At 32.7% G+C, this 27948-nt stretch overlaps 1 protein-coding gene across 1 annotated transcript; it reads left to right on the top strand.

Moving 5' to 3' along the window:
• On the top strand, positions 1-27948 carry LOC110109352 (2-Cys peroxiredoxin BAS1, chloroplastic). Its single transcript, XM_020840386.2, has 7 exons — positions 1-318; positions 1304-1375; positions 25352-25433; positions 25533-25612; positions 26326-26451; positions 26545-26658; positions 27643-27948. The coding sequence occupies exons 1-7, from the start codon at positions 100-102 to the stop codon at positions 27757-27759; spliced, it is 810 nt and encodes a 269-aa protein (XP_020696045.1). The 5' UTR covers positions 1-99; the 3' UTR covers positions 27760-27948.

The following is a 27948-nucleotide window of genomic DNA, read 5'->3' as shown; positions in this document are numbered from 1 at the left end:
GTTTAGAAGGCTTAAAACCCATTCACCTTTTCGTTCTGGGCTTATCCGCAGGCTAAACAGAGAATTTGGAGCGAGAGTGAAAGAGATTAGCTCCCCTCCATGGCGTACTCGGCTCCTTCCATACTCTCGACGAGCCACAGCACCTTTTCCTCTAAATCCGCCACTCCGATGGCCTTTTCTTATTCTCCTTCAAAGCCTCTTACTCGAACGATTGCGGTTATGAGGGGTTTCCATGGCCTGCGAAAGATTTTCCAGCCTAGCTCTACTAGGCTTGTCTCAGCTCCCAGATCGCATAGGAGAAGTTTCCGCGTCAATGCTGTATGAGTTTGGGTTCATTCTTACTAAATACTCTTGTTTTCTTTTGACGTTCTTTATAACTTTTTATTAGGGTTTGTTCTTTGAAAGCGAGGGATATATCTTGATGTGAATTTGGAAATTATGCTTCGGATTGTGTTAGAAAGATACTTCATACTGTTTGTGGTCAATTTGAGTTTTGTTCCTTCTAAAATTCCTAATGCTCTCCCAGGCTTGTATCGGCTCTCAGATTGCATAGGGGAAGTTTCCTCGTCAATGCTGTTTGAGTTTGTGTTCATTCTTACTAAATACTCTTGTTTTCTTTTGACGTTCTTGATAACTTTTTATTAGGGTTTTTTCTTTAAAAATCTGAGGGTTATATCTTGATTTTAATTTAGAAATTATGCTTGAGATTGTGTTGTAATGATACTTCGTACTGCTTGTGGTCAATTTGGGTTTTGTTTTTTCTAAAATTTCTAATATTCTCCTAGGCTTGTCTCAGCTCCCAGATCGCATAGGAGAAGTTTCCTTGTCTATGCTGTTTGAATTTGTGTTCATTCTTACTAAATACTCTTGTTTTTTTTTACGTTCTTGATAACCTTTTATTAGGTTTTATTCTTTGAATGTGAGGGATATAGCTTTATGTGAATTTTGAAATTATGCTTTGGATTATGTTGGATGGATACTTGGTCAATTTAGGTTTTGTTCCTTCTAAAATTCCTAATACTCTCCTAGGCTTGTTTCAGCTCCCAAATAGCTTCTGAGAAGTTTTCAATGTCAATGCTGTATGAGTTTGTGTTCATTCTTACTAAATACTCTTGTTTTCTTTTGACGTTCTTGATAACTTTTTATTAGAGTTTATTATTTGAATGTGAGGGATATATCTTGATTTTAATTTGGAAATTATGCTTTGGATTGTGTTGTAAAGATACACAATACTTTTTGTGATCAATTTAGGGTTTGTTCCTTCTAAAATTCCTATTTATTTTTTTTCCTGTTTTATTGGCAGAGCTTCCCGTTGGTGGGAAATCCGGCACCCGATTTTGAGGCAGAGGCAGTATTCGACCAGGAGTTTATCAAGGTATTATTTCTATGAGCATCAGTGTCCGTTCCATTCACATTTGTATGTTCATAAATATATATTCTAAACTCTTGTGGATTTGTTTTACTTTTTGCAATATTATGAAATTGTTTGAATGCGGCCTTTGATATATCTTGTACGTTCTTCCCATCCTCAAGTTCATAGAGGGGCAAAAATGTTTCCTCAAACTAGCCGAAATTGTCATATTATATATTTCTACTAGGCATTTTATGGACGAGAATTTCATACTATTCAATGCCTAGGAACTGTTTTATCCCAGTCATGGCCTACTCACAACCATTCACTGTTTTTTACCATTGTTGATGAGGTTTGTTCCACAGCCTCCACTACCATTTAAAAAACATTGAACTAATTGGATGAATGATGTAGGCAAGGGGCGAGGTCAAAACATCTTGGGTTGTGCTTGGGCTTGGCAATCCTTGGGTGTGCTAGCTTCTTGGGTTCTTTGGTCTTTTGGGTTGCTGTTGTGATAGGAAACACTTGTAGATCGCAAGTATTTCCTATCAATCTTCTAGAAAACAGCAAGAATTCTTCACAAAATCCACACAAAATTGCAAAAATAGTAGATAATCGGTATTACTTGATTAAAGGGAAACAGAAAAAATAGCAAGATACAATTGATCCTCTATTCAAGAGGAGGATTGTTCTCTCCCAATCTCTAGACGCCTCTAGAGCTCAAAAGAAATCCAAGAGATCTCAAATTTCGGCCCAAATTCAAGATGCCCAAACCGTAGGAAAACAAACTATTTAATGCATACAAATCAAAAGGAAATCCCTAAACAGTCCCTACATTCAAATTTCCCTCTCAAAACTCTCAAAAAAACTTCCTAAAAGGCTTGGTTTGAACTAGTCGGGGGCGTGCGGCTGAACGAGAGGTGGAGGCTTCCGCCTCGTTACGCTTGGGCCGATCCCGCGTGGACTGGTCTAACATGTTGCTTCTCGGGTTGGGCCTTGGCTACTTTGATTTTGAGCTGAATTCTTGGGAGCTGCTTGATTCTAGCTCATTATTGCTTGAGCTAATATTTTAGCTCATTATTTGGAGGAGTATTTGCACTTGTTAGCTCATTAAGTGGAGTGGTTTCTTGCCTTTTCCCCTTTTTTGTGTCCCCTCGGTTTCTTCCTGTGCTGTTTCCCATGGCTGGTTCTTCTCCCTTGCTAGGTGCTGGTTCCAGTCCCCTTTGTGCCCCTTCAGTTTCTCCCCTGGCTGTTGTCTCGTGGCTGCTTTACCCAGTTTCTATGTTGCCTTTTCGGGTGCTGTTTTGGACAGCTGCTAGCCTTCCAAATTCTCCTATTTTAATTAGCTTAATTAATGGTTTTATGGGCTGTTTGGCTGCCCCCATTTCCCCTATAAATATAATGTGTTTAGAGGTTTTAGAGAGAGTTTTATAATAAGATTTTTGGATATGAAAACCTGAGGTTTTCTTGGAAAAGCCTGAGAGCTTGTTCCAACTTTTCTCTCTTCTTCTTGGGAATGCTTGCGAGCTTGTCCTCTTCTTCGTCTCGGCTTCTAATCTCTTTCTTCTCTCCGCAAGTTCGACGCCACTTGTATCCTTTTTCTTAAACGATGGAATTGCAATTTTAGGTGTTTTATATTTGTCAAAAGTTGTTAGGTGTTTGTTTTAATGTTATAAGTTTGTAAGGGTTGTCTTCATCCTATAAAAGTCATATTGTGTTTAAATGTTGTATTTTGTCTAAATTTTAGTATTTTGTGTATTTTCTTATTATCCTAGGAAGAGTTTCTTTTTTTTGCAAGAATTAGAGTTTTTTCTAATTCTTGCTTGCATCAATGAATGAAGGAGTTGTGTGTTGAGAAAACTCAGCAAAACAAGTTGCCCAAGTTCAAGATAATGAAATAAAGCAATCTCTAATTGTCCAAGTATATAAACATAAAATTAGAGAGCCTGAGTTCACGGTCCAAGAAAATAGAGATTATACCTCAACCACTAAATAATTCCCTCTTTAATAGTTGCAAAGGTAGTATTCTTGGCATCTAAAATTAACAGCTTGTTCTGAAGTTCTGTTCTCTGTCTGTCATAGCATCAAATTTTCTAACTTATTGCCTGAACCCACCCAATTTCTCTATTGATGTTTTCATGGAGCGGATCCTACAGGAGTGCAACAATAAGAAGAAAAGAAATTTGAGCAGAAATTATATGAAATAAGATTTTGAACTTGCTCTTAGTCAGCTAAAACTTAATTCATCACTCTTCTAGCTTTTGACATACAAGTAAGAAATAACTTAAAAAATTCAGATCAAATAAAATAGAATCAAATCCATATCACATAAATCATGATATGGAGAAAAATTATTCTAGAGAGGAGGCATTCATTGCAACACTACCTCTAAATGCTGAATTTTTGGATATCATCAAGCTTGCTTCCTAAAGCATCTAAGTTGTTTGTTCTCAAATATTTTGTGAAAGTATTTGCAGGAGGAGATGGGAGAAATACTACTATGAATGAAAACTAATTTGTTAGTCTTTTTTTTTTTCTGCATATCGCCAAACACCATTGGTCTTCTTAAATGAAACAAGCATTTTCTAATCTTGAAGTAGTAAAATAATAAGCAATTAAAGAATAACGTCAATCAACACATCTCCTAAGATGCTTCTTCTTTCACTTTCTACCTAAACTTGAACTAAAGATTATTGATCAAATAATCTTTCATTTTCTTCGACTAAAATTTATTTCTCGTTTGAATTTAAATCATAAACACTGGGCTTCCAAAAATTTTTCCTAGAAAAGGAAGAAGGTGATGCAGAAGAACCTTGAGTTACGTTAGAAGGAGATGGCTAAGCAAGATCATCTTGAACTTCCTATGATTTGGTGGAGATATTAGTAAAAGAAGAAAATTTATCAAACGTAGCGAGTCTAGTGATGTAAACTTTTATTGCAACTGGATGGATAATCTCCAACATTCTTTGGAGTCATGACAATAAATTTACACCTTATAGACTTTTAATTAAACTCGTAAGAGAATTCATTAGAATTAACCACAAAATATACTACGAAATACTGAGAGAGAAAAATTACTCTCCTACCCAATTACTTCTTAAATAGAGAAATATGCTCAACATCTCTAAAAGGAGTTCTACATATGCAATAGTTTGCATGCAATTGAGTAAAACCGCTCATCTACCATAGCATCCTTATGTCTGCAACACATAACTTAATATTATGCTCCTTTTAATGACCAACATTTTGCACCTTAAAGTATTGCAGGTCTAATCACCATCTTATAGAATTTTCCCTTAAGTTTGAGGGGGACTTTTCTATCACACAACAAGTCTGATGCCTTCCTCCATTTCAACCATGAATCTTGAATTCTACTAATAATATCCCCATCTATTTCACCATCACTCTAAACAATAGATTCAAGATATGTAAAACGTCTACTCTTATTAATGACTTGATCACCCAAAGTCACAATTCCCCCCACTAGATCTATTATTACTAAACTATAATCCATATATTCAGTTTTAGATCGACTAAAATGAAAGCCTTTATACTCTAAAGTTGGCCTCCATAATCCAAGTTTACCTTCAACTCTCTCTAGTCTTATCAACAAGAAAAATATCATCAGCAAAAAGCATACATCAATTCAAAAGCATAAACCAGAATTGAATCTCTTGCAAATCTCTTGTGAGAACATCCATGGCTAAAGCAAAAGATATGGGCTTAAGGTTGATCCTTGATTTAATCCAATTGAAATAGGAAAATACTTGGTCAAGCCATCTTGTATTTGAACACAAGTAATAACTCCTGCATACATATCCGTAATGACTTGAATATAAGCATTATTATCCGCTTTCTTTTCTAGAGCTCTCCATAACACTTCTCTTAGAACTTTATCATATGCTTTCTTTAAATCAAAAAATTTCCTATGTAGATCCTCCATATTCTCTCTATACTTCTCCATCAAACCTCTCGATAAATGTATAGCTTCCATAGTTGACCTACCCGACATGAATCCAAATTGACTTTGAGAAATATTAGTATCACGCTGTAACCTATGCTCCATAATTCTCTACCATAGTTTTAAAGTATGACACATTAACTTAATTCCTCTATAGTTTGCACAATCTTGTGCATAACCTTTTTTCTTAAAAATAAAAATCAATACACTCATTATCTACTCATTTGACATCTTCTTAGTCTTCAAAATAATATTAAAAAAGTTTAGTAAACCAAGAAATTCCTTTATTTCCTAAGCATTTTCACACTTATATTAGAATATCATCAGGTCCAATAGCTTTTCCATACTTCATTTTCTTTAATGCCTTTCTAACTTTGGTTTTACTAATACGCTGATAAAAGCAAAAATCTTTATTTTCATTTGGGGCACTAAGGTCATTAAAGCCAATTACATTCTCATAATCTTCATTGAAAAGTTTATAAAAATTTCTCATCCATCTTAGTTGAATATCCTCTTTTAATAAAAATACTTTTTGATCTTCATCTTTAATACACTTCACTTAAACTAAATCATTACTATTGTTATCTTTTTGTTTGGCTAACTTATATATATATTACTGTCTATAGTATCTAATATATTATATAAATCATTAAAAGTTAAAATTTTTGTATTGCATATTTCTTTCTTAGACTCCTTCGGGCCTTTTTATATCTTTCCCAAATATCAGAATATATCTAAACCAATTTTTATAACAAATGTTCTTATTTTTGATATTTTCTTACACATTTTAATTATACCGCTAATTAGTTTTACTATTATGAGCTTTTACCTTTGATACTTCAGGTGCTTGATACTTTTGATTTTGTACAGTCATGGCTTTTCTGTTTCTGTTCTGTTCTTTCTATCTGCAGCCATGCACTGTATTTGTATATGATTGTTTTGATGAAGGAAAAGATAGATGAACTGTTCTGTATTTGGATGTTAATAGTAGCTTTGTGTTTTTCTGTCTATTTAATATTTGGAAGAAAGTCTGAAGCAAATTCCAAAGCTAGATCCTGGATTTTCAACAGTTGTGTCGCGGCCCGATGCGAGCGGGATCCGTCCCGGTCGGGTTGGGTCGTGACAATTTTGCTCTAATGATAACATTTCTTCTTGCATAGCTTGTCGCTAACTTCTTTGATCACTATTCATCAAATTTATATCAAATTCATATGTTTATATTAGCATGTCCATTCCCACATTGAGGTGTATCTCTTGCCAAGCCAAAAGTTAGTCTTTGCCTTTCTTCAATAGTTTGTTGTCTACTTGTTCATAACATGCTTAAGTTTTTATAATTGGTATCATAACTTTTTTGGCTTTGTTGTTCCACCTCAAATTTCATTTGCCTCTTAGCATCAAATGACTTTTCGTGAGCTTTATTTGTTGAAATAATTACAGGTATTTGTTGTTTATTGAGCACAAATCATGCATTTTGTAAATGCTGGCTCCAAGTACCATAACTTGTATACTTTAACTTTTTCACGGTAGCCAATAAAAATTCATTTCACTGCATGTGGATCAAGCTTATCTTTCTTGGTGTGAGCATAAAATTTACATCCAAAGGCCTGGGATATGGTGTAATTGGCTGGTTTTTTATTCCAAATTTCTTGGGGTACTTTGAAAATGATGACTGAAGGTAGTCATTATTGATCAAGTGCATTGCAGTGCTCACTAGTTCAGCCTAAAAGCTTTTAGGAAACCCTGCATTATGCAGCATGCACCTTTCCTCTTCAAGAATGATCTGTTGAACATTTTTGCCAATCAATTTTGTTGTGTATTCATCCTCACCATGTAATGCCTTAATATCTCTTGATTTTTGCATAATTTTATGAATTCATCATCACAAAATTTATGCCCATTTTTAGTCCTCAACTTCTTTACTTCTCTACAAGTTTGAGTTTCAAGAAGTTGTTTCTATTCCTTGAATATTTGAAATACTTCTTGTTTTGTTTTAAAAAAAAATATATCTTTTATGAATAATCATCAATTAAAGAAAGATAATACCATACATCGCCATGTGAGCTTGCTTAAGGTCATATGATTGTAATCAAGAACACTTTTTTGTCCAATGAACATAACTTGTAAATTTGGGTCTCTTTGCTTGATAATACAATGTTCAAAAAAGGCAAGATTCACAATCTTGTCACCACATATCAAACCTTTCTTCTTAAGTGCTTCAAGTTCTCTTTGACTTCTATTGTTAAGTCTCCTATGCATAATTGAGTTGCATTCATACTTTTTAATGAAGAATAGCGTGCCATAATGCAAACATCCCCGTGAAGTCCAAAGCGCAATGAAATAGTACGGCATGCCCTATTTTAAACATGACATAAATATTTAAAAATATGGATAAAAATGTAGCTAAATATGAAAGGCTATTAGATTTCAAGAGAGATCATCATGATAATGAAAACAAACAAAGTGATGTTTAGAAAATTTTGTATCTTCAGCAGTTTTTTGATATCTAATGCCTGAAATTGATGACATAAATAAGAAAACTTTTAGTGAGCTTTTTGGAAGCCACACCTCAAAATCATTAGAAAATTTGATATGCATATGTTGAACATAAGATAGCAATATTTATTCTTCTAATCATTTAACACCTCAAAATTATTAGAAAATTTGATACTTAGTAGTTCATGTAGTTGCTGATCCTAGTTTAGAGAAACCAATATCAAATTTATTGGACATTGTTTTATGAATAAAAGGAGAAATAAGAAAAATAAAATTACATATGAATTTCAAGTAAATTTGTGAGGGCATTCAATCAAACCACAACATTAACACCAAAGTGAAAGGATGCTTGTTATGTTGCGCTGAGCTTCCCCGAGTGCTAGGATGCATGCCATTGGACGCTGTTGACATGTGTGGGTATACTTGTTGAGTTATTAGTTGCATTAATAGATTCTCTAATGATTGTTCTTCCAATTAAGGAATAAAATTCAGTATTCAAGATTCATTTCGTGACAACAAATGAGCATTTATAGTTTTATACTCTCTTAAGCTCCTACTTGTAACTTTAAATTCATAATCAAAATTAGTCTTGATTCCTAATAAAATTAAATTTCTCCTGTGCTTAAGCTTTTTCCTCACTTATTGTAATTGTCATTCCATGCCATCAAGCATCTTGATTCTCATCTTGCCAATTCTCATGACCTTGCAAGTTTTGCTGTTTCCATGCATTACCATGCCACCATCCAAATCTTTCAAGGACTCCACTGAATACTTATCTAGGAGCTTGTGAAAAGACACTCAGAATCAAGAATCTAGTCCTTACTAGAATCATATTTTGGAATGGATAGTACCTCAACACTTTCATATCCCTCCTCAACAATTGCAATTTGTTTTGATTCTTTCATCATTCATGCATCTTCATCTTCCTTTCTAGGCACATCTTGTTGAAGTAACTTTACTTGTGCAAATGAAGCATTTATTTTGAACTTTGGCTTGGATCTTCATTAGCATATGTTGAAATCACGATTCTCAATTCTTTCAAGTGCAATAAGGCTATCACTAACATTTTATTTTTTAATTCTTTGAATTTAGGGTTGATTTCATTTCTTTCATAGAAAAAGAGGGTTTTTTATGTAACACAATATCCACACCTTTTTGAGAAAAGAACTCGAGAGGATTATGACAAGATTGTTAATATTGATTTTAGTATGAATGCTTTTAAGATCCTTCATGTTCTTGTTGAAGTCATCCTAATCATTCTTTAGTCACCTAAATTCATCTATTTGCAAGGTGTATAATCCCTTCTTGAGCTATAACCAATTGGCAAGGGGTTTCTGAAAGTACATATATTCAAGCTTCCTACAAACGCCAATGTCTGACTCCTCGGCAATCTCCCTTATAATCCATCTCTTAGACTCGAGAGGATTACACTATGAGCATTTCTAGCAAGATTTGATCGATTCTTTACCTCCATCTTTTTGCCATGCTTCTTCTGAAAAAGTCGCATCTAAGCCTTGAGGTGGAGCAATGCTTTTGTCTTCATTCTCCAAAGGCTAAAGTAATTTTGCCATGTGAAGTTGATCTCCAATCTTGTCAATGCCGTTTTCAAATTTTTTTGGGTACTCCTGGTACTTTGATTCCAATTCTAAGATCAAGAAGGGATGAATGAAGAATACCTTTAAGCGCTTCTTGATTGAAACTCTTGTTGAAATCAGGGATTCTCCACTCCAATTAGGCTTGTTCTTTCTCAGGGAATCACACGTCCAATCTTGCCAATACCTTCCTACTTCATTGTAATCATGTTTTCTTGTAGGTTTAGACAACAATTTGTATTTAGTCTGCCTCTTTATAATGGTTCAACCTTCTTTAGTTTAGAACAAACCGTAGTTAACTTGAAACCTTCAACAATTTTTCCTTCAATCTTCTTCATCTTAGGCTGCAGTAGCATCAGTTAGAGAGGACAACGACAACAGTAGGAAATGGATGTATAGACACTGAAAAAATTGCTTTGTTCTTGCTCCTGAACTTAGTGACAACATAAGAGGATGAAAATATTGAAAGAAACAGAGGAACAGGTATAGGAATTGAATTCAAATTATTATGTTTACAAGCATGACACCTTGGGGGTATTTATAGAATCCATATCCAATGCAATACAAAGGCTATAACAGGGGTGTCAATTTGGGTTTCTGGGTTAGGTTTGGTTCAGAGCTGAAACTTGACTCGCTTATCATATAGGTGAAAATATTTGACTTGAATTCAAACCATTTGACCTATTTAATATGATCTTACAAATTCTTAAATCAATACAACCCATTTAATGAAAATACAACTCATTTAACCCGAAAATAACTTGTTTCATCCTAAATTGGGACTACCCATTTAATCAAAATACTAGTCATTTAACCCAAATATGGCTGCACCACCCCAAATTGGCCTGAAAATTAACCGGGTCAACCCGAACCTGAGTTTTTCTATTCGGGTTGTTGAGTCGGGTCATTTATTGACACCTCTAGGCTATATAATATGAAAACAAGAAATTTAATAACTAACCTACAACAATAAAAAAATTAAAATATGTGCAGTTAGTTACAAGAAACAAGCAAACAGAATAATAATTACATATAGAATCATATTAACATTTAGCACCTTGAAAATTTGTAGGGGCATGTTCCTGGAAGTCTTTAATCTTGCAAAGTGTCTATTGCATACTTTCTATGTGACATGAAAAAATAAATTAGCTCTGAGATCTTTGATTTGAAAGCATTTGAGAAGACATTTTCTACTACATTCCATTTCTTGAATATTATTTATTATGTGAAGTATTTCATCAATATATATAAATACTGCAATCATAGAAGTACCTTTAGTCTTGGTGACGAGAATAATCAGCTTTTGATTGTTGATAGTTAACTTTATAAATAGTGCCTTAAATTATGGAGAACTTGTCTCTTGATGCATGCTTGAGTCCACAAAGAATTGTTGAGTTGAAATACTATAATCTCCCGTTGTCAGTGGTGGCTTCATGTGTTGGGGGAATTAGGTAAGTCCTAATTCAGTTACTGAGAGTGAATAAATGGAAAGAATACAAATGGAAAAAACACAAAAAAATTATACATGGACACTCAATGGCTATGCCATCTTGTTTCCATTTAGATTTCTTTATGATTTTGATTATGGTATTTTATATCCTTAATCTATTCGATGAAACCCAATGACAATGCCTCCTTACCTCTATTAAAAAAAGAAAACAGGGCAACAAAAAAAATATAGTTAAATTTCTAACAATCCTTAATGAAAAAACTTACAAATAGTGGAGGGCATAAATTAGACCCTTCAACTTAACAAGAGCACTCTGAGTTGAATATGTTGTTAGTTCATAGGGCATATAGTAGACTACACAACTTAACACTATCTAAGAAGACAACAAAGTTTGATGAGTTTTGTTATAGGAGGAAAAGTTTCTTGATCATTATTGCTCTCTCTCAGACATATTTATATTTAATTTTGTAGGCTCATTCGCTATTGATTGTTTTGTGGCCAATGGACAGGGAAGCTGAACTTCAGGTGTTGCTTTGCTGTACTACTAATTTTGTATCCGTTGCTTGACATCAATGTGGATCAAAGATAGCCTAAGCATAAGTTTTGGATTTGATGTGATTAATAGTGTTAACCAGAAAATAGATTAAACAAAAGAAGTATGGGTGCAAGAAAGAAAAAAAAATGAGATAAAGCATATCTTGTACTTATTGTAGTATTTCGTGTTGAGTTACAATGATTGGCTTGTTTTGACATTACAAAGTCTCTACGCCATTCCGGACTCAGGTTGAATAGACTGTCATATGGGAGGAGTTGAGGGAGTGGGAGAGTCTGAAGTGTCTTACAAGGGTACAACAAAATCTACTTGATATAGGGATGCAAAAAATGGAGCAGCATTGGGTGAAACTTTGTGTGGTTGGTGTGCGGGTGGAGCATGCGTTCTCATATGTATTTGGTGACTTGGTTTGCTGAGGTTGGTTGTATATTGTTGGTGGGATAATATTATATTGCAGGTTAAGTATCTCTAATGGTAGGAGAAAAATTGGGCAACCTAAACTTTCTGTTATGATTGGAGTCAATGTAGATGAAAAACAAAACATGGTCATACAAAATTTCTTAGTCTCTAAATCATATAGTTTGTAACCTTTTTAACCATGGAATAACAAAAATGATGCAACGTTTGTAACTAGGATCAAATGTTGCATAACATTAAATGCTAAATATTTTCTAGTGATCAAGTGTTGGTTTTTATTTTTTTTTCAAGAAGGTTGCCCAAACAACCGTAGTGATCAAGTGATGGTGGATGGTTGTTTGGTAGTTGAAAGGGTTATTTATTTGAGAGCAATGGTGTAGTTTGTTAATGAGATAGATAGAAGTGAAATTCACCCATGTAAGTATGGGGAAAAAATTGAGAAAATAATGCTCATGCTAAAATGAGGATATGTCGATGTTATTCAACAATATCATTTGTTGTGGAGTATAAACACAAGTATGCTAATATTTGATACCATGAAATCGAAATAATTTTCTTATCGATAGAAATCAATAACCATTGTCTACTTAACTATTTTAATGTAGGCATGGAAATAAGTGTGAGAAAAATTGTTGAAGCATTTAAAATATTTTGAGTGTAGACTTTTGTTGCATGGAAATCTCCATACACATCTTGTAAATTCATTCCCAATGGTAAGATAGAGGCATGCCTTTGAATGCGCTTGAATTTATGGGCTATGAATATTATGAAACTTAAAGAAAATGGAAGTCTAATTTGCTTATCGACTAGGCAAATAGTACAATTACCATCATAAGATAAATTATTACAAAACCAACAACAACAACAATAACATCAAGCCTTTGTTCCACTATGTGGGGTCGGCTACATGAATCCTTTTTCTCCATTGTGTCTTGTTAAAATTCAAATTCTCATTTAAATCTAATAATGAAAGATCATTTCTAATAATTTATAACCAAGTCTTTTTAGGTCTACCTTTACCTTTCTTAACATAAGTCAACTCTAATACTTCTACTTTCCTAATTGGTTCATCGGAAGGCCGCTGTTTTATATGACCAAATCATCTAAGGCGACTTTCTCTAATCTTATCTTCCACTGGAGATACTTTAACCTTTTCACGTATATGCTCATTTCGTATTCTGTTTCTAAGGGTAAAACTTCTCATCCACCTAAGCATCCTCATCTCTACAACACTTAACTTAGTATTATGCTTCTCTTTTAATGGCCAACATTCGACACTATAAAGCATTGTAGATCTCACCACCATCTTACAGAATTTTTCCTTAAGTTTGAGGTGGACTTTTCTATCACACAACAAGCCTGTTACATTCCTTCAACCATTCAACTTGAATTCTGCTGATAATATCCCCATATATTTCACCATCACTCTAAACATTAGATCCAATATATCTAAAACGTGTACTCTTATTAATGACTTGATCACCCAAAGTCACAATCCCCACACTAGGTCTATTACTACTAAAATTATACTTCATATATTCTGTTTTAGATCTACTCAAGTGAAACTTTTAGACTCTATGGTTGACTTCCATAATTCAAGTTTATCTTCATCTCCCTCTCTAGTCTTATCAACAAGAAGAATATCATCAGTAAAAAGCATACACCAAGGTACATTCTTTTGCAAATGTCTAGTGAGAGCATTCATGACTAAATCAAAAAGGTATGGGCTTAAGGCTGATCCTTGATGTAATCCAATCAAAATAGGAAAATTATTGGTCAAATCACCTTGTGTTTGAACATAAGTAATAGCTCCTGCATACATATTTTTAATGATTTGAATATAAGTGTTATTAACTACTTTCTTTTCAAGAACTCTCCATAACACTTCTATTGGAACTTTATCATATGCTTTCTCTAAATTAATAAATGTCATATGTAGATCCTCTTTATTTTTTCTATATTTCTCCATCAAACATCTCAATAAATGTATGACTTCCATATAGACCTACCTAGCATGAATCCGAATTGATTTTGAGAAACATTAGTATCACGTCACAACCTACACTCCATAACTCATAAAAAAACTTGAGGCGTAAGCATCGAGGCGTTTTTTACTGGAATTGCGCAAAGGCGGGTCTTAAGGCGAGCCTCATATTGCGCAATTTTAAACCATGTATTAAAGAAAGCAAAATCATGCAATCAATATAGGAAGATAGATTGGCATGATATATTGGATGGAGGTTGGTATCTAAAATTAATGCGAAGAATGAAAAGGGACTTGTAAACCCTATATGATGAAAATTGTTAAACCTGGTTTAGCTGAAATTGATGAGCAAAATATCTCATTCACATTTGTTGAATATCATGTTCTAAGAAAAGTATATTTTAATCTTCATCCTTAATACACTTTACTTGAACTAAATCCTTTCTATTTCTATCTCTTTGTTTGGCTAACTTATGCATATGTCTTTATCCCCCTTAGTATCTAATTTATTATATAAATCATTAAAAGTTAAGATATTTGCATCGCATATTGTTTTCTTAGATTCCTTATGTGCCGCTTTATATTTTTCCCAATTATTAAAATTTTAACATTTAAACAAATTTTTATTATAAATATTATTATTTTTTTAATCTTTTTTTGCACATTTAGATTCCACAAACAATTATTTTTACTATTAAGAGTTTTTTCCTTTGATACTCCAATCACATCTTTTGTATTATTCTTAATATCACTAGCCACTTTTTCCCATATAACATTAGCATCCTTATGCCCAGACAAAATCTTAAGATCTAAAATCTTATTCTTAAAAATATTTTTGTTATAAAATCTAAAATCTTATTCTAAAAAATATTTTTGTTAATTTTCTTTAAATGTCCCCATCTAGTCCTAGAACATTGTTTTACTTTATTTTTTATTTTTTGCCCATTTTTCTTAAAATTCAAAACTAATAATCGATGTTGGGTATATAAATTTTCACTAGGAATAACTTTACAATCTTTGCAATATAAATAATCTAATTTTATATAAGAAAATAATCAATTTGAGTTGTAGTATATCCATTTTTATAAGTGAAGAGGCTCATCTCTTTTTATAAATAAATAAGATATATTATTAGAAGACAAAAATGAAGCTAATTTTTGTTGAAATGGTGATGGAAGTCAATGATGCATATGCCATAGATTTGAAGATTGTGAAACTTGATGGAAGATGTATATTTTTTGTAATGGTGACATTTAATAGAAATCATAATGCTGTTTGCCTGAGCTAATCATCTTTCCCGTAAAAACAAAATGAAAATAGTTTTGAGCATCAACAATCTTGCTTTGCATAAAATTTAAGGGAAAAGTTGAATGTAGAAATGTTGTCTAAGGTGATACCATAACAACACAAAATCAAACATTTATCTCACTATGTGGAGTCAGCTACATGAATCTTTTTTCTCCATTGTGTCATTTTAAAAGTTAAATTTTAATTTTAATCTAAGGAAAAAAAATAGTCATTTCTAATATTTTCTAACCAAGTCTTTATTGGTTTACCTCTACCTTTCTTAACATAACCCAAATTTAATATATCTACTCTCCTAATCGGGTCATTAGAAGGCCACTGCTTTATGTGACCAAACCATCTAAGGTGACTCTCTTTAATATTATCTTCCAGTGGAGCCACTCCAACTTTTCATGTATCTGCTTGTTTTGTATCCTTTAGAGTAAAGCCACTTATTCACCTGAGCATCCTCATCTCTGCAACACTTAATTTATTAATATTATGCTTCTCTTTTAATTGTCAACATTTTGCGATATAAAGTATTGCAGGTTTCACCACTATCTTATAAAATTTTTACTTAAATTTGAGGGGGACTTTTTTATCACATAGCAAGCCCAATGCATTCCTCCACTCTAGCCATCAAACATGAATTATACTAATAATATCCCCATCTATTTCACCATCACTCTGAACAATAGACCCAAGATATCTAAAACGTGTACTCTTATTAATGACTTGATTGCCCAAAGTCTCAACCCCCCCACTAAATCTATTATTGCTATAATTATACTCCATATATTCGATTTTAGATTTATTCAAACGAAAATCTTTAGACTCTAAGGTTGACCTCCATAATTCAAGTACTTTCAACTCTCTTTAATCTTATTAACAAGAAGAATATCAACAGCAAAAAGCATACACTAGGGTACAACCTCTTGTAAATATCTAGTAAGAATATCCATGTCTAAAGGAAAGAGATATGGGCTTAAAGGCTAATCCTTGATGTAATCCAACTGAAATAGAAAATTACTTCGTCAAACCACATTATTTTTGAACACAAGTAACAGCTCATGCATACATATCCTTAATAACTTGAATATACGCATTATTAACTCCTTTCTTTTCTAGAACTTTCCATAACACTTCTCTTGAAATTTTATCATGTGCTTTCTCTAAATTAACAAATATCATATGCAGATCCTACTTATTCTCTCTATACTTCTCCATCAAACCTCTCAATAAATGTATAACTTCCATAATAGACCTACTCTCCATGAATCCAAATTAATTTTGAGAAACGTTAGTATCACGTCATAACCTATGCTCCATAACTCCCTTCCATAATTTTAAGTATGACACATGAACTTAATTCCTTTATAATTCACACAATCTTGTGCATTACCTTTATTCTTAAAAATATAAATCAGTACACTCATTCTTCACTCATCTGACATCTTTCTAGTCTTCAAAATAATATTAAAAAAGTTTAGTAAGCAAAGAAATTCCTTCATCTCCTAAGCATTTTCACATATTTATTGGAATATCATCAAGTGTAATAGCTTTTCTACGCTTCATTTTTTTAAAGCTTTTCTTACTTCGGTTTTATTAATGCGTCTACAAAAATAAAAATCTCTATTTTTATTTCGGGTGCTATGGTCAATAAATTCAATCGTATTCTCACAATCTCAATTGAAAAGCTTAACAAAATATTTGATCCACCTTTATTGAAAATCCTATTCTAATAAAAGTACTTTTTTATCTTCATGGTTAATGCATATCACTTGAACTAAATCCTTACTATTCATATTTCTTTGTTTGACTAATTTATACATATATCTTTCATCATCCTTAGTATCAAATTTATTATATTAATCATTAAAAGCTAAAATCTTTGCATCACATATTACTTTTTTAGACTCATTATGAGTCTCTTTATATTTTTTCCCAATTTTTTAAAATTTTTTTTTTCTTTTAAATTAATTTTTATAACAAAATTTTTTATTTTTGATCCTTTCTTGCATAGTTTGATCCCATCACCAACTATTTTTACTGTTAAGAGTTTTTTTTATACTCAAAGCACAACATTTGTAACATTCTTAATATCAATAACTATTTTTCCCCATAACATTAGCTTCCTCATGCATAAACAAAATCTTTAAATCTAAAATCTAATTATCAAAAATATTTTTGTTAGTATTCTTTAAATGCCTCGATCTAATCCTAAAATAATGTTTTACTTTATTTTTTATATTCCGCACAATTCATTTTAAAGTCTAAATCTAATAAGCGATATTGTGTACATAAATTTTTACTCGGAATAATTTTATAATCTTTGCAATCTAAACAATTCAGTTTTTCTTATAAGAAAATAATCAATTTAAGTTTCACTATATTTATTTTTATAAGTTATGAGATACTTATCTCTTTTCTTAAATAAGATATTAGCAATTATAAAATCATAAACTATAACTAAATTTAATAGGGTCTTACCACCTTTATTAGTCGCTTCAAATGCATAATCACCATGAATGCTTTTAAAATCTTTTACCTCTACTAGCATGTCTATTTAAATCTTCTCGATTATAAAATCTTTCTTCAAGAAATGTCTTTTGTATTAAGACATTAGCATGGTTATTTGATTGTCTCATCCAGTAGTTTCCGACCATAGCTCCTCCATTATGAAGAAATGTAGGCGACTAAATTTTTTCATTCCGCTGTCCGAATGATTCAATCATAATTCCTTGCAAATAATATAAAGAGACGTGTATAAGAATTCAATATATTTTGATTCCCAAATTGTAAGCATATGAATTTTTCAAGACTATCATAATTTATTGAATGCTAGAGGATGAATAAACGTATAAACATCTAAATCTAATATGAAATGCATTCTTCCATTTGTCAAATATCAATGTTATATAAAAGAACATGCAAAATCCCTCACAAGTGGGGTTTTATTTTATGAAGGAGCATGCTAATTACTAGAATTAGCAAGAGGATCATATTTATTAAAAAATTTAAAAATAAGCTAATTCGTCAAAATTATTGGCGCATTCAGAATGCACCAAATTGTTTGGCACATTCTAAATGTGCCAAATATTTTGGCGTGTTTAGCTTAAGAGAGAGAAATGTGATAGATGAGAGAGAAAGAAGCAGACAGAGACAAAAGAGTAAGAGAAAAATAAGAGAGGCGGGGGAGAGTACAATGAGAGAGGGAGAGGGGGGGAGAGGGGAAAAAGGATTAAATTTTTTCATACATATATATTATTTTATATTATATATATTATTTTAATATTTTGAATATTATAAGTATGCAATTTTTATATTATATTTAAATATTATATTTAAACAATAAAATTTATGTAATATTTACTTTAGCTTGACTGTTGCAGGCCACACAAATTCGAGGAAGGAGAGATCTAGAAAAATATTTAGTGTTACATGCCGAAATGAGATCTGAATGAATTGTAAAAATAATTGAGGAGAACCACAAAATTGGTGGAAAAAAATAAGGAACAGCTGAATTAGAGGAAAAAGCTATGGAAATTAGTACGGGATGGTGATGAATGCTTTAATACGAGCCATTTAAGTTTGATAAAACGGCTAAAAAAGGAGGATTGAAGGTTTCAAACCTAGATCTTCCATTTTTTTTTTCACAAATAACATTGTCATAACCTAGTTTAGTTGGCCTTTTTTTTTTTTAATATGGCTAAACTAAATTATATATGAATTACTAATAAGTTATATCTAAAAATATTTATTTTCAATCAATTACTAATAAATTTTTTTTTAGTCTTATCAAGCTAATCCACCTATGGCTTGCAATCAGATTGAAAATAAGTCTGATTCAAATGTTTAGCTCATGGATTAACTCATTTGTTCCTAGCAAAGCTCGGTCCGAGTGAAAACTTAGACTGATTTTCAAGTGATCTGCAATCTTTGAACTAAGCTCTCAGCCATATTTAGTGGTCCTATTAATAAAGTAGACCAAACTGTGCAAGCTTGGTAGAAACATATTAGAGCAAAATAAAATTGCGGCATCTAACTGAGGATTTTCTCAAGTTTGAATAAAAAAATTGTAATTTACCATGTTTTTTCATTGTAATGGTGTTTGGTATTGTTTGTAGTGTGAGTTGATGCAGATAATTGCATTTATGTTTTTGGCCGTTAGTTCCTTTGTTAACTGTTAGGCATTTTCCAATTTTTCTTGCAATGCTTCTCTGTAATGTTTAAGTTTTTTTAAAAGTGAAGTTAAAGACCTTTTTCTATATTATATTATGCTATTTCATTATTCTTTTGTCATATTTGTAGGAAGTCTTTGAGAGCCATCGGGTTGTTTTCACTATTGGTACATCAATAGCATCAATATTGACTGCATGGGCAGGTCAGTAGTATTCTGTATATATATGTATATTATGGAATGCTCTCATTTTACATGGATTCTTGACTTGCTGGTGAAGAATTGAACGGCTCCAATAAGCATATTCGTAAAACTTTTTGCAGTTAGATTATTCCTAGTCATCAAGCATGCATTCATTACTCCCTTGCTCACATTAAAAGACGCTCCAGCTGCCATCCACGTCTCCTTTTTCTACATTCCTCATATGACTCATTATCATCAAACTTTTGTTCAAGATGATAAAGTTTCAAATTGTTAATTCATGTTAATCATATTTAATTGGTAATTGGTTTGATGGAAATTGATGATCTAGCTCTATAGAAAATTGTTAAAATGTTTGAGAATAAATATGAAGTGGTGAGACAATAGAAACTTACTATAGGGTAAATGGAACATGTGCTGATCTTATAACCATGCGTTACACATTTATTATTTCATATTCTTTAATCTTATCCAAATTCTTTTATGCTGGCTTTATGATTCATCATCCATTCATTCTTGTTTAGTACATCGGACTCTAATTTATGCATAATCTTATATAATTTACTGCCATTTTACCAATAGTCTGCACCTTTTTTTTGCCTAACATATACCCATCATATTAGCACAACCTCTGTCCTCTATTGTTTATGTCTAAGCTTAGTTTAATTATTTTTTCTATCTGACATAAGATATTTTTCCACCAATTCTCTGCTGTTTCTTACTCAATCCTTATTAGATTTACTGCACATCCTTTGTCATACTCAACTTGTGACTTTCTTTAGTGTTCATACATAGATTTATACAGCATAGCCAGTTTAAGAGAATATTATAATATCTATGTTTAGGTTTCCATTTTTTTATCTTATTGCATAGGTCTTGTGATGATTCTCAATTTTAGTCACCTAACTTTAATTCTTGAAGGTATATTATCATTTTTATTTATTATTATTTTGATTAATAAAATCAAAAGTCTTACTTATAGCCTATGATGCATGGACACGGACACGACACAGACACGGCACGACATGGCGACACGGACACGGCTTTTTTTGAAAATATAGGACACGGGTACGGCGCAGACACGACAATACTTTTTTTTATATAGTGTATATATATTAATGTAATATCATATTAAAAATGACAAACAATAATAAATGAATGACATGATAACTTGTTTAGTTTATAATATAAAATATTTAGTACAAAATATCTAATATAACCACAAAAATATAAGCAAATAATCACTTACTATAAATCAAACATTCAAGCTTCAACTACTAGGATTAGCTTTAGAGGTTTGTTTTTGGCCTTCAATATCATCATCATTGAATATCACTACTTTAAACTCTGGTTCAACAAGAGAAAGATTTATAATTGTGCAAAAAGAGAGGAGATGAAAATACCTTCACTGACAAATAGAAATGAAAATGAGAATATTCGATGAATGGGTATTAAATGCAGACGTTGATTTGGTGTTGTGGATATGAAATAAGAAATTTAGTTTAAATCTCGCCAAATATAAGAAATTATATTTAAAAAAAATTAAAAAATATTTAAGATACGCGTGTAGGTCGGACACGCGTGTCCAATTTGTTTTTAATATTTTTTTAATCGGACACGTTTTTGGCGTGTCCGACACGTGTCGGAGGAGTGTCGGACGAGTGTCGTGTCGGACACGGTGTCGGACACTGCACGCCTCTTTGAGGAGAAGTGTCGGTGCATCATAGATTGTAATCCTTCATGATCTATCAAAGAGGCTTTTAGCATACTCATAGTTTTCCTAAAATAAAGTTTGAAACGTTTGTAATGTCATCAATTTAGAGTTTTAATAATAATCAGTTTCAGCTATGTGTAATTTCAAACATCAGAATTTAGTCATATATGATTCTAGCAAAATTATATCTATTCAAAATGAAATTTTAATAAAATATATTGTCAAGAAAATATAATTTCAGTGAAGTACTTTTTACAGCAAATAACATTTCAAAGAGATATATTTCAGTAAATAACATTTCAACAAAATATATTTCAGTAAATAATATTTCAGCAACATATATTTTGATGAAATGGAAATTTCAGCATACTTATGGATTTATAAAAGATGTTTTTACATAAAATTTTAATTTCTTCTTGCAAGATAAAAATGAGCATGAGAGGATATAAGAAGATTTTCTTCTTCCTCTTGAGTTTCAAAGAAATATAAATGTTGGAGGAAAAAAAAAAGATTGAAATGACATATTCTTACTTCAACTATAACAATTTTATAAATCTATTGCTTTATACCTCACTTAGATTACAAATAATTATACTTTTCCTCTTGATTTGACGGTTGAAGAGAGAAGAATCGACTTACTCATTTCTCCTTAGCCGAATAGGAAAAGAAGATAGCAGCTCCTCTTGTTCATATTTTTCCTTGCTTTGGGTCTCTTTTCCTTGCTTGAGGGTTGTAATCGAGCGAGAAGTGGCCAACAACTTTTGGATGAGATGGAGAGTAACTTAATCTTGCTTTTTCATTCTCTTTTTCCAAAAATTACTCTAATGTATGATAGAACAAAAGCTCTTTCTTTCCTTGCCATTGAACCAGTTGCTTTTGCATGAGAGGGAGAGGACAGACGAGTGAGAGTATCTCGCCCAAAAATGTAGGCATCCCCTCAATTTTCTCTTGGTTGAGCTGCTGCCGCTTCCTGTTTTCCCTTAACAAAAAAAAAGTAAGAGCTAGCAGCCAAGAGTTTCACGAGAGAGGGAGGACGACACCAAAATGGAGAGCCATAAAGAAGGGGGAGTGATAACCAACTACCCCTTTTCTTTCTTTGAATAACCTGGAGAAGCAATGGAATGCAGAATAACAAGTCTACCAATACAAACCCTTGATCAGATGGCTGATATAGCGTCTTCTATTGCCATTTAAAAATAAGAAAATAGTGTGCTGTCCTTGGTGCTGAATTTCAGTCATTGGATGAGAAAATAACTTGATTTGGAAAGATATGAAGGGAAGAGGTTGAAATGTTTTGCATTCATGCTTAATTTGACATTATATTTTCTTTTCTTTTATTTTATATTTTGAGTGATAAATTTTATTTATTAAAATTTTATTTCATAGTTCATTTAAGATTTTTATGTGACTTTAATTTATCTTATTTATTATGAAAAGTCCTTAATGTCCTCTCTCCTCCACACATATCAAATGATATCCAATTTGAGCACGAAGACTTATTTAATCCGTCTTGATACGTCCAGGACGTAACGGTGCAATCCGTTTCATAGGATAAAGTCCCATCGAAAAAATTTACACAGGACGGATATGTGCATAAGAGGTGAATTGACGTACAAAATATGTAATAAGGTTTTGCAAGTGATCGATGTAAAAAGGAGGTCAACAAGGTGCACATCAAGGTTGGCACTTAAGTATTTTCTTAAGCAAGGGTTCAAATGAGTTTGTGAACCATGATGTAATCATGTTGTTGCATTTATTCCATAGTACAGATTCTATTGGTTCTATTTTTGAAGGCAGCTCAATGAATTCATTGACAAAGCCAATTTTTTTTGGTTGTAAGAGCATGAATAATGGATTTACTCCATGATGGTTAATTGGTGCCATTCAAATTTGTTGAAACGGGCATGTGACTGGGGTGACCGTAATGATGAGTGAATTTTGGGGTTGATGGATCAATAATGAAATAGATATTTTTGGTGTTTGAATTTTGGGAATGTGATTTCTCTGATTGTTTTTTATTTGCATTTGTTATGGTATTTGCAGGCTCATGGCACTTTGAAACGGTCAAGCTGTTTGGCACCATGAGGATGCTCTGATACCATTTAGAATAAATAAAAGGCTTATTGAACAAACAATAGAGAATTGGTTGATTACTTTTCTGGTCTATCTTCATTAACTCGAAACTGTGGAGTGAAAGTTCATTCTTATCCAATTTGATGGAGATTTGATCGTGGGCCATTGTTGATGATCTCTTTTCTTATTTTATTCTTCTTTTTATTCTTTGAATTTGGCTTTTGATTTTTGTTTTGTTTATTGAATTCTACCATTTTGGATTTGAGGGGATTGGATAGAAAGAGGTTTGAGAGAGAAAGAAGGAAGAGGATGTTTTGGTCCATAGGGTAAAACTTAGAAAAATTTACTTGGAATCCTGCCCAGAAAGTGAAAAATTGATGGGACTTGTGAATTTTGCATGTGAGAAGTTTTGTGAGTTGATTTCTAGGGACCTCCATATGTATGACTGGAGAGAGGAGAAATTTTATAGGTAGAGGAAACTACATATGTTGAATCCATATTTGTTCGATGGATGATGCCCGTCCATACTTTATGGGTTTAGCTGTGAGCTGAGACTGAGAGCTTGTAGGTGAAGACGATGAAGAGAGAGAGAGAGAGAGAGAGAGAGAGAGAGAGAGAGAGAGAGATTTAGACCAAATCTTTATTATCCTAGCCATAAAGACATGAATAAAAGGAGCCAGGGCTCTAAATTGCAGAGTCAAGCTAGAAAAGGGAAACTTGTGCATCTCTCTATGTATCTCTTTCTGTTTTGTGTGTTCCTCCCTTTTTGTCTATTTCCCTTTCTCCTATTTATACGGCTTGGAGAGTTATAGCAGAATATGTATGGAATATAGGAGTTGTACCAACATTTTTTAATTTAGCTCGGTTGATTGTGCTGATTGGTGTGATGATCATGTGAGAGAAGATGCTGGTAAGGTGAAACCTGTGGGAATTTGGAGATTTAGTTGGTGTTAGGTAGGAAGCCGGTCTGATGCGGCGAGTAATGACTTGACATTGATCTCTGAGCTCGGTGGTGATCCGATTATGAAGGCTGTCTTGTGGATGAGATGTGTGCTTTTAGCTTGATTTTTGATAGGTCTCACATAGAAAGACTTGACTTTGATGGAGATGAATAAAGACTTGTCTAACTTAGAGATGAACTTTTGTGACTGCTTGGAGGATGTAGCCAAAGGTGATTCATTGTGTTCCAGTGATAACCTCCTTCTAAGCTCCTGAGCTACTCATTCAAACATACTACCTTGAAAGAAGAGAGAATTCTTCTTCCGCACAACTCGAACGTAATCTTTAAAATACCTACGAGAGGATACTTGCCCAAGCTATTATGGGTTTACAATATGTAGAGAGAATCTGTATAAATGATTCAACTATCATTCATAAATTGATGCTTAAATTCTTCATATCCCTATTTTGAAATGGAGCTATATTTAAAATCAGTATAATTTAAAATTCAAATTAATATAAATCCTAAAATTGTAGAAGATAGTCTTGAAAAATAAATACATTAAAATGGAAATACAAATCCTAGCAACAATCCAAAAATATTATAATAATCTACAAAATATTAAAATATTTTTATGCATGTTTTGTACTGCATTACTAAGTTATAAGAATCGTACCATGTCGTTTCATGCTAGAAAATCTACCGAGTTAGTCTTTGATGGTATTTATATATATGATTGTTCATAAATAATGTGGTTAAACTCAACGTATGCTCTTATAAGATGTGTGAATGTCTGTATTCTTTGATATATTTGGCATATCATCTTCATGTTCCTGTAATTTCTTTGTTCGTCTTTTCCAAGGGCATTCTGAAACGTATATTGGCACTTAAAAATCTAACTGCAAAAGTGCTTGCAGTCTGGACTTAATTTACTGTTATGAAAAGCCATCCATGTTTCATAAACTAATTTAGTTTGATAATTTTTTTTTTTATTTAAATGATGAATATTATTTAGCATTTAATTCTTCTTCCAGGGAAACAAATTGTTTGCATTATTTAGAGCATCTAGGTCATCTGAGCTGTATTATTTCATTGTGAATTGAAGCTCTCTTTAGATTGAAATGAATCTTGTAAAATTATCATCTTGATATATTACAGGTTAAACTATCTGACTATATTGGAAAGAAGTATGTGATTCTCTTTTTCTATCCTCTGGACTTCACATTTGTTTGTCCAACAGGTGAATGCCCATATCATCCCCCTATCATAATGATGAGCTTTGAACCTAATGTAGTATCATGAAATTGTTTATTTGTGGCTGAGTATGTCTTTGATGCAGAGATAACTGCCTTCAGTGATCGATATGCAGAGTTTGAGAAACTAAATACAGAAGTGTTGGGTGTTTCAATTGACAGTGTGGTAAGTTTATTCTATAATTGGAAAAACTTATTTATTAGATATATTCTGCTTAATTCTTTGCTTTTGTTTTTGCCAGTGCGGTTGAAAGTTTATTTACTAATATCCTTCTCAAACAGTTCTTAATTCTAAACTAAACTGTTTAAGTTGCTACTTTTATTAATCATTGACAAGTGATACTTGATTCAAAAAGCTAAGATTAGATAGTTGCTCTCTTATCTTTTGCTTAAATAAGGGCTTGACATTTCTATTTTTGGTAATTCCTCCTTTTTGTTGAAGATTAATGGGGCGTTAACAATATGGGATATCCATAGTTTACTGTAGTATTTGGAATCAGAACATGACAGCTCCATGCCTTTTACCGGTTCATGACAATGAACTAAAGATGTATGAAAAAATCATTTGCATATTTATATTAATTATAGAGTTTATTATGAAATTGTTTTAATGCCGTCATTATTGTATTGAACTAACATACTTTAATGCAACTCTATGACTATGCATTTATCCTGAGCTGTTAAGCGTCTTCGTGTTTGTGGGGCATTAGCTTGTTCATGGCTTCTTATGGATATAATCTTACAAGATAGATTGACACTCCTCTCCTAAGATCACGAGAAAGAGGTTTTGTGAGCGTGTGGATCTCTTTGCATATTTTTATGCTATGCATGTCTGTTATCTGGCTAATTAAATTCCTAATCAACTTTCATTTCTTTCAGTTTTCCCACCTTGCATGGGTTCAAACTGATAGGAAGTCTGGTGGGCTAGGTGATTTGAAGTATCCTTTGGTATCTGATGTGACAAAATCAATTGCAAAATCTTATGAAGTTTTGATTTCCGACCAGGTAGTGCTTTTTCAATGTGACAACTGAAAAGATAATTAGCAAATCATTAAAAAGTTGTCATTATGCTTCTGTACATATATGTTAACGTTACAGGGAATTGCACTTCGTGGGCTTTTCATCATTGACAAGGAGGGAATTATTCAGCACTCGACCATAAATAACCTTGCTATTGGCCGAAGTGTGGATGAAACCCTGAGAACCCTTCAGGTATCGATCTTTAGCGCAGGACAACACTCTGCATCTCTATTTGATCATATTTTTGGTTGTATTTCCTCCCAACAATATTTCCACAATTTTGCAAATATCTTTTAGGTTAATTTTAGGGTTCTTGCAACTTCATTTTTTTTTTTGAGTAGAAGTAGGGAGAGTGGGGGTGTAAATGAGCCGAGACAAGTTGTTAACGAGCTCGCGAGTCGAGCTTATTGAGTCACTAGCTTGAGAATAAAGTCGAGTACAAATACTAAACGACCTCGAGTTTTATCAAACTCGAGGCTAGTTGGCTTGCGAACTAACTCGTATTTTTAAATTAAAATTTCAAAAATCTTATTTGATATTAAAAAATAAAAGCTGTGCAACTGAACTGTCATTTTGAAAGCTGGGTCATTTAAAAGAAATTTTGAAAGCTCTGTACGCATAGCTCTTGTTATTTCATTATTAGTGTTTTTATCATTTCTTTATTAAAGGTGTTGTCAACCCTGTCATTTCCTACAAGTTTATTTATTTATTTACAAATCGAGTTGCACGCCTTGTCATTCCTCTATGGTCTCCACCAAGCTCCATTTGTGACTTCCTATTTGGCGAGCTGCTGCTGCAAGGATTCTCCGGCGGGCTTCTCCAACGCTGACGAGCTTCTCCGACAAACTTGAGTCAGAGAGTCGAGCTCGAGTTTACGTTTATTTTAACAAGTCGAGCTTGAGCTCACTGATGATTGGACAAGCCGAGCTTGAGTTAGGTGTGACTCGACTTGACTCGTTTGTACCTCTAGAGGAGAGAATTCATTTATTTTCTTACCCTACTTCACCCTAGGGAGACTATTTATGGAATCCTGAAACTCTTAATGACTCTTTAAATACCTAATAAATACTACCTACCAATGAATCAGCAACACCTAAAATGACCCATTAATTCAATCCTAACATAACAAGGGATGGTGCTTGTTTATTAAGAAGTTGCTTTTTATGTGGTGTGCAGGCTTTGCAATACGTGCAAGAGAATCCTGATGAGGTTTGCCCGGCTGGATGGAAGCCTGGGGACAAGTCGATGAAACCAGATCCCAAGCGCAGCAAGGAATACTTTGCAGCTATTTAGGGATATAAACAACAGTATTGTTAGTACTTTCACCATTACTGTTTCGCAATTTTGCAAGGCTTCGTCTTATTGTGACACCTTCCTGTAATTTGAGGGAAAAAAAAGTATTATGCGTGTTGCAAATGGCATTCTCTTGAATATAATGGAAATGCTGGAAATCAAATATATTAGAAGTTAAGATTGTTCACA

Source organism: Dendrobium catenatum, unplaced genomic scaffold (assembly GCF_001605985.2).
Source record: "Dendrobium catenatum unplaced genomic scaffold, ASM160598v2 fragScaff_scaffold_1579, whole genome shotgun sequence".
NCBI classification, from domain to species: Eukaryota; Viridiplantae; Streptophyta; class Magnoliopsida; order Asparagales; family Orchidaceae; genus Dendrobium; species Dendrobium catenatum.
This window is presented reverse-complemented; position numbering and strand designations above follow the sequence as displayed.